The 8,812-nt window shown below is 36.7% G+C and overlaps 1 protein-coding gene across 1 annotated transcript; it reads right to left on the bottom strand.

The window, feature by feature from the left end:
- Positions 1 to 474: 474 nt before the first annotated feature.
- On the bottom strand, positions 475 to 1,455 carry LOC127870250 (heavy metal-binding protein HIP-like). The gene is made up of 2 exons (XM_052412886.1): positions 1,116 to 1,455; positions 475 to 903 (listed from the first exon to the last, which is right to left on the bottom strand). The coding sequence occupies exons 1-2, from the start codon at positions 1,303 to 1,305 to the stop codon at positions 500 to 502; spliced, it is 594 nt and encodes a 197-aa protein (XP_052268846.1). The 5' UTR covers positions 1,306 to 1,455; the 3' UTR covers positions 475 to 499.
- Positions 1,456 to 8,812: the final 7,357 nt, after the last annotated feature.

Raw genomic sequence — 8,812 nt, 5'->3', positions numbered from 1 at the left:
GTATCTTAAACGATATTCGGTGCACAATACAACGGCGAAGCTCGATGCTGAAGCTGACACTGAAAGATGTTTACTGTGGTCGCATTGTTTGTTTTTATTTTATCGAATTGTTCTGGTCTTATTGTTTGTGCTTAACTCAAGTATGTTTCATTGTTGAATTTTGCTGCGTACATCGTTTAATGTCATGTACTTTCCAGCATCAACTTAGCTCAAAGTTCTGCAATATGAGATCCGGTAAATATGGTAAATTGTCTAAATAGTGCAAAATTTCATCCGCTCAAAAGACAGATGGAAACTATTCAATGTACGTTTGATATACATGTATATATGTATTTTTTGTAGAAGTATTGGTAAACGCAAAATTCATAGAAGCAGATGCAGCAACCTTATTAGAATCAAATTATGTGTTTTGTGTGTGCGCTGTCCAAAGAAACAAATAAGGCTTTATAAACAAAATGTCAATATTACAGATAGAATTTTAACTGTTTTAATCGTCAATCTACACTACCTGCAAAAGAACACCAGTAAAACTGTTCAGGGTAGCATCATTTGCGACTATACTATCCCCTTTAGACGAGTGATGTTGAACGTACACTTCGTCCCCTTGCTTCAGTTCAGTGATGGTTGTCTCGGAAGAGCAATCGGAATACGCTGGATCCCCGCCAAGTATTTTTCCAATCAAGCTTCCATGATTCATCAGATCGAGGACTATGTGATGACCGCCGCCCGAGCAAGCGGACACGGAAAACAAGTAAGTTCCGTTGAAAGGTGCAAGAAAGCCTCCTAAATGTTGGTGGTAGGCATTCCCAAGGTTCAATTGCACGTCGTTGTAGATAATACGCTGGTTGGGGCCCGGGTTCAGAGCGCCGGTCAGATGAGCTTTAAATGCAATCGGCCCATGACCTGTCAATAGATTAACAAACTATTATCGTAATGGCGGACTGATATAATCTATGTAATATTTGTATGCACACTTATTTTTTTTAATTATTTCGATGGTAAATCTGAGTCTCGTTTTTAAACACAATTGCCATACGCAAAGGCACCATAAATACCGTTTTATATAGTACAAATGAGAGATATCAGACTGCGAAACATATTTTCGTGAAACTTACGTAGTTTGGCGATCTCGGCTTTATTGTCGTTCACTTGACTTGTAAGCGCAGTGAATTGATTTGTGAGCGTATCCAGTCTTTGAATAAGCTCGGGAATATCCGGCTCCGCAACAAATCGTTCTTGTGCGCCATTTGCGACAGCAGCAAGAAAACAAAAACACGAAGCAATAACCAGCGCCATGATGATCATCAAAGACTTTAGTTTGATTCCGATGTATATCGTGACTTTTATTCTAGTACGTGATGGCAGATGTCTGTTCCCTTCTCGAATATGCGCTTATTTTGAAGAAAATTAAATGTACATTGAGCGACACTTCTAACCTGACGATTACCAAAACAGTTTAAAGTGAGATTATACGATATTTTATAATTGTTAAATTGTAATATATTGATAAAATATGTTACAATAATACCAAAATAGGCAAGAAAAATTATACATTGAAGACGAATTTCATAAAATGCAGCAAAGACAAATAAGCGCCCCGAGCCGATTGTGACGAAGATATTTCGTACATATTTTCCTACAATAAGTGAAGCATTCGTCCTTTTAGTTAGTGTTGTGTCGTATCAATAGATATCATTGTAGGAATTTAAAATGAACCGTTAAACTAAATTTAGATTCACATCGTACATGCATGATTTACATGCTGGCGAATTCGACTGTACAGACATTTTCGATTTCAGAATTAAATATCTGACTTATTTCGCATTTTTCGACACATGTTCTTCTTAACTGTTATTTTAATTTATATTGAAATATATGTTTAATAAGCTTTTTACACATTTATATAAATTAATAAATATTTGACAAAATCGTATAATCGCTTTAATGGATAAAGTTAAGTCAAAATAATAATACACTGCATTTATTCCTATGTCAATTTTATAAACACAACATATCAACCCGAAACATTTAATAGCAAAAACGACAAAGAATCTTGTTCACAGTTTGATAAAAAATATTTTCAAAATAATTGTCATTTAAAAATGAACTTTTTTCTGACTAACAGCCATTTTTATTAAGTTTAATGTCTACGTTCGATTCGCAGTGCTGTTTATTATAAATACCACTAATTGACTTAATAGTTTTTTTCTTATAAAGTTCCCATAAATATCTGTCACTTTTTTGCATTGATATTATTCGAATTGTTCAATTGTTCTTCTGTTGTTGTACTTTCTGCAAAAATTATACCATATATACCATACCCAAATTAAACGTAATAGTTTATGCTTACTGCCTTTAAAATAAGTATGTTTCTTCTTTTCAAAATCGTTGTTTTTTCTCTGTTCATATTTTGTTTTGAAATTTCACTGAATTTTCACATTGAATTTATAAATATATATATATATATATATATATATATATATATATATATATATATATATATATATATATATATAATATTGTATCATTGATTTTGTCAAAATTATTATATTTTGACACGTGTCATTGTTTAATTTATAAATATATGCATTAAAGACGATGTACATATGTATAAGTCTGAATAAACTGTTTGTTCTGTTCTGTTCTGTTCTGTTCAGTAGAGGTCGTCGGAAAGGAGAGATAGAAACGTAATGATTATTAATTTTTTAGAAAAAAAGCGAGCAACAGATGCGACACATTCGACCTTAGCCTTTCGCTATATCGACAAGTACAATTTTTTATCAATTATAATTAAATTCAACACTGCCTCACCTTGGTAGGAAGTCAATGTCAACATAAAGTTAAACAGTGTTTTTGTTCGCACTTTTATGAACTTTTAGATAAAGCAAGGGAACTAAAACTGTTGTACACATATAAATTGCCATATTACTTTGATAGAACCTCACGAAATGCTGATAAACATCAAAGACGCACTAGTGTACTAAAAGCAAGTTACAGTTAATGGCATAGTAAGCTGTTTGACTAATATCAGCCTCTTTACAGACACTTACACTAAGTCGCAATGCGCATGTGCGCAAAATGTGCATGCTATAATAAATCGATTTCAGTTTTTAGTTAGTCGCGTAGCGACCAGCTAATGTTGTTACTCAAAATCTCAAGTCGGTTCGGCTTATCTACGGAGAACCTACTACCTGCCACATCCGCGCGAGAAAGAGTTGTATAATGTATGCAACAGGTTTGAGTTCTCTAACTTTATTCATTCACACATGGAAACATTATATGAATATCGTGTTAAATGTAATAGTTTCGAACGAAGCTTATATAGAAAAGAATCAATCAACAATGATTGTAGTATACATGTCGCGGAAGAGATTGTTTATGAATGATTAAGATTGTTTATGAATGATTAAAATAGTCCACCTTCTGCTGCGTCTTCATGACGTAGTATTTTTTCTCAGTCTATTCATAATCTGATGCTATTAATAGATGCGGCTGCTGATGAACAAGGGAGAGTCCAATTGCACGTGTGATAACAACGCTATAGTACGTGTATAAGGTTACGCTTGTTAATTATATTTAGTTCTCACTGCCATTTTCATTATACTTTCTATGCTTTCAAAACGTCCAAAAAAGGCCATGTTGTTTTTATTTCGTCTAAGTTATCTCTATGAAATAAATACTAACAGGACGATAAAAAGTGTTCACAAAGCTCGACCCGTGCGTTATGACACACTCTTCATAAATGTGAATGGCGTGTGTTCATTTCAAACTTGCGATTAATTTTGAAAAATGAATTGCGTCTTAAATTATGCAAAAGCGTACAACTTCAGTGCCTTCAGCACTTTGATTAGTGTGCGCGTTAGCTCACACTAATGTTACAGACCATATTTTGCAAATCAGTATGAGCTTAGAAGCCTTAGGTACGGTATGGAAAGACAACCACTGCCTGTTGCAGCAGACGACAAATGCTATATAGAGCGTCTGCTAGGAATGATAACCACCACATTTGCCTGTTTATAGTTCACCACTGGTACACTGCAGAGGGTTTATATGACTAATAGTGTTTAACAGCTTGTAACTGGAGATTGGCCAGTCTAGTGTTTATCATTGAAATTGGTACATATTGGCTGCTTTCAGGGAAAACGGGGCTAAATGCAATCAAATAAGATTAGCCTGTGCATACTGATTAGCCTGTGCAATGCGCACAAGTTAATCAAGGACGACATTTTACAACAGCGAACACCTACAGTGCCTTCAGCGCTTTGATCATGTAATGTGATTAAACGCAAGGCCAACATAGGATACAACGTGCGTTAATACGGGGACAAAGAATCAAACGCAATTGCCAAAGGTTATTTACAACACAGAGATTGAAAAGTTTATATATTTTGAAAAGGAATAAAGTATTATAAATTGCAAACATTCAAGGGGTTTGCCCACATATTGTCGAAATGACCATGTCCAACTTTTGTCTCAAATTCAAAACATTTAAAGAACACTATAAGTTAGGGTGCGAAATATAACGAAAGACGTAGACTCATACCGTAAATATAGGTTTGTTTTTTGTGAAGTATCATCATTTGAAATTGATGACATTATAAAGTGTTTTAAACGTAAATACGAGTGAATGATTTGGAATGATTGTGTTGTTTTCGTAAAATTTCTCCTTACACGTGGACCACTTATATTAAGATGAAGAAGAATGTATAACAACACGGACGGCCGAGTGCTTCGGACAATAACCCTATAATTAAAGAGACTGGTGCAAGACACTGTTACGATTTTAAGAACTTTCGACATATTACGATATGCGGCAACGGTCACCAATGTGACCAGATTTACGCCTCAGTCACAAACGATCCGGTCGCCGGCCTATGTGTCCGATCTACAGGCATCGGGAAGACTGGACACGTCGGAGCCGTCCGCCGTCCGATGAGTGACACAGTTTAATACCTCAGTCACAAATAGAGACCAATCAACGTCCGATCAGCGGACGACGTATTTTTCGGGCTGGCGCCGGCCGATGATCTCACGATCACAGGGTCATTTTGCAGCATAGGGCGGCGTCCGAAGTAATTTTAAATCTCACTTAAAATCTTACCCGACGTCGGGCCCGGGAAGGAATCGAGCTTAGATCGAATGAAGATCGGACGATCAACGCACGGTTATCGCCCGTCGATCGCCCGACATCGGATTCGTTTAGGTATATCATGACGAGCTCCGTCCGGCCTTCGTCAGTTATCGTGCGAAGGCCCTCCGGCCATCAGACGGTCGCCGGTCGATGTTTATGTCCCTGGAAAATATCTTGATTTTAGCCGATACACGTACAATGAATCCGATTTTGGGCGATCGCCGGGCGATAACCGGGCGGTGAAATCGTAATATTTACTGTTCATTTCAATTCATATTTACGTTTATAATTGTATATCTTCATTTATTGATATACGTATAGTCCTAGTTTGTTGACATTAGTATTTTAATTCTGCCGTGCCATATAATTTCGCAGCCCTTAAGTTTTCATCAGTAAAAGTTTAGAAACTTTGATAATAGCTTTTTGCTTTTATAACTGTGCCTGTTGCATTATCAATTGAGACCCAACATGTTTTCCGTTGCCTTAAAGTATTTCATTGATTCATAATCAGTATATTAAGTATATATAATCAGTATAAATGAGTGTTTAGTTTAAATATTGATTGATATAATTCTGTCACTGTCTCACGAAAAAATCAGTTTCTGGAAACAAGTTTTTTAACAGCATTTTCATACCAGTTTAGTGTAAATTTCTTTATTTTTCGATTAATAAATTATGCTGTTTTGTGGTTTAAATACTTTCTTTAGAATACTATGTGAGAGTGTTGTGATTGTTCATAGTTCAGGGTTGTGTTGTTCATTTTCATTGTTCACTAATCAAGTTAATTGACAGAGTTCTTCTGCGGAATACCGTCAGGACCATCGTGGTTACACATTAAAATCCAGAGGGCGACAATGCGATAGTGAGATAGTACGATGGCGACAATGCGATAGTACGATGGCGACAACGCGATAGTACGATGGCGACAATGCGATAGTACGATGGCAAAAATGCGATAGTACGATGGCGACAACGCGATAGTACGATGACGACAATGCAACAGTGCGACAATACAATGGCGACAGTGCGATAGTACGATGGCGACGATGCCGTTGTCATATCGTACTGTCGCCATCGTATCATCGCACTGTCGCCATCGTACTATCGCGTTATTGTACTGTCGTCATCGTTTTATCGCATTGTCGCCATCGTACTATCGCACTGTCGCCATCGTCTTGTCACACTGTTGTCATTGTATTATCGCATTGTCGCCATCGTACTATCGCACTATCGCATTGTCGCCATCGTACAATTGCACTGTCGCCATCGAATTGTCGCACTGTCGTCATCGTATTATCGCACTATCGCATTCTCGCCATCGCACTATTGCACTGTCGCCATCGTATCGTCGCACTGTCGCCATCGTATTATCGTATTGTCGTCATCGAAGTATCGCGTTATCGTACTGTCGTCATCGTATTATCGCATTGTCGCCATCGTACTATCGCACTGTCGCCATCATATTGTTGCACTGTCGTCATCGTACTATCGCATTGTCGCCATCGTACTATCGCATCATCGCATTTTAATGTGTAACCACGATGGTCCTTACGGTATTCCGTACTGATACAGCACTCCTTGATCAAATATAAAGTGCCCCAAAAATATAGAGCTGATATATTTAGCAAGTTCCTTAATCCTCCGCTTGCTTTAAGATTCTGATTTCATTTCCAGTCAGTTAATATTAAGGCATTTAACTGTCAATGATTTAAACATGTGAAATTAAATTGCTTGCATCATTTTTTCATTAATATTCAGAATTAGTGTCTCTTTAGTTATTATTCTTCATATATACAGTGCAACTTGTGTTGTTTTTTTTGTTCAATAGATAATTATTATTGTATTGTCTTATAAGTTGAAGAATTTATTACATTTAAAATTTATATTGCAAATCTGGTGGAAGTTTTATTTATTTCAATTCTGAATTTTTGTCTGTATTGTAAACATTTTAACAAAAGAAGCCATGAGCTCTAAATAATGCAATTTAATGTATAATAAGTCTGATATTGTATCGATGTCGCAAACGGTGCCATATATTGTCACCTTGACACAGATGGCAGCGCCAGGAGAGGCAACCAACATGACTGAATCCGATTTACTTGCAATGTTTAAATAGTATTCTTAAAATATGCGAGAGGCCTAAGTTCGCAGAACTTGGAGCTTTGAACTTTGAGTTAACGCTGGAAAATATATTACATAAAAGGATGTGAGCAGCGAAATTAAACACTGTTGAGTAAAGCACCAAATAAAGTCAGAAACAAAAATGACCGAATAAAACTAAACCATGCGACAAAACAAATCACACTAAAATGCATCCTGTATCAACTGCAACATCGAGCTGCGCCGTTGTATTGTTTAATGAATGTCGTTTCAAAATACACGCGAACGAACTATGGTAAATTTGAAGATCAATTGTAATATTAGTTCTGCGTGGAATATGATGAAATGAATGCCATGAGTCAATAGTAATAGTATTTAATTGAGACGTGTTCTGAGAAAACTGGGTTTAATGCATGTACGTAAAGTGTCGTTCCAGATTAGCCTAATCAGGGACAACACTTTCCGCCTAAACATGATTTTCGGTAAGGAGGGACTTCCTTGAAACTAAAAATACCATAAAAGCGGAAAGTGTCGTCCCTGATTAGCCTGTGCGGACTGCACAGGCTAATCTGGGACGCAATTTACGCACATGCATTATGCCCAGTTTTCTCAGAACGCGGCTCATTTTATTCCACTACGCATGCGAATTTGTGTGAGTCTGACGCTTTTCTCGGTCTTTCACGCGACACCGCCACATCGACGTCACAGCCAGTTGGTACAAAACACTGACATTGAAACGCAACCTGATGATAAAGAAGACACTGATGTCTAAATTTTTATTTCCTCAAATACGCAATTAAACTACAAATTTAACATGTTGTAACAATAAACATATTGATTTTTTATTCAAATAAAAACGTTCTTGATTTATTTCCAAGACTTTTTGTTTTGTAAAAAATGTACCGATCATAGTTCATGCTGATTTTCGATGGACTTTTGTCGTGTGTTTTTTTTTTCAATAAGAAATCATCCATTTCTCTGCGAATTTATTTTTCTTTGAAATTCGAAGTGCTATACAATTTATTTGAATTAAAGGGGCCTTTTCACGTTTTGGTAAATTGACAAAATTAAAATAAAATGTTTCAGATTCGCACATTTTAGTTGTAATTGTGATATTTGTGAGGAAACAGTAATACTGAACATTTCCCGTGCTATAAAATATGGGAGGCGGAAAACTACAACGGGCGAGGCATGGTATGGTATTGCGCAAGGGGGGGTAAGAGGGTTAGGGTTAGGGTTTGGGTTAGTGTTAGGGGTCGGGTTAGGGTTTGGGTTAGCCTAAACCAAACCCTAACCCTAACCCGACCCCTAACTCTTACCCTTACCATAACCCTTTTTTGGGGTTATCACCCCTGACCATGCCTCGCCCGTTGTAGTTTTCCGCCTCCCATAAAATATCCATTATATACATCTCTTGACGATTTAAAAACGTGAAAATTATTAAGCGTTGCAACACCAAACGATTGAATAATTTGGAGAGTTCTGTTGTTGTCGTTGGGATACGACGAGGATTGTTTATATAAAGTAAAAAAAATACATCAGTTATTGTATGAGCACGCATGGCCGAGTGGTCTAAGCGGT

The sequence above is a fragment of the Dreissena polymorpha genome, chromosome 2, assembly GCF_020536995.1.
Source record: "Dreissena polymorpha isolate Duluth1 chromosome 2, UMN_Dpol_1.0, whole genome shotgun sequence".
Taxonomy (NCBI): Eukaryota; Metazoa; Mollusca; class Bivalvia; order Myida; family Dreissenidae; genus Dreissena; species Dreissena polymorpha.
This window is presented reverse-complemented; position numbering and strand designations above follow the sequence as displayed.

Bases quoted from the DNA above. Each gene is read 5' to 3' on its own strand.
- LOC127870250 (XM_052412886.1), bottom strand. From the start codon at position 1,305: ATGATCATCATGGCGCTGGTTATTGCTTCGTGTTTTTGTTTTCTTGCT. The intron at 904-1,115 runs GTAAGTTTCACG...ATCTATTGACAG, and splicing joins AGCCGAGATCGCCAAACTAC to GTCATGGGCCGATTGCATTT.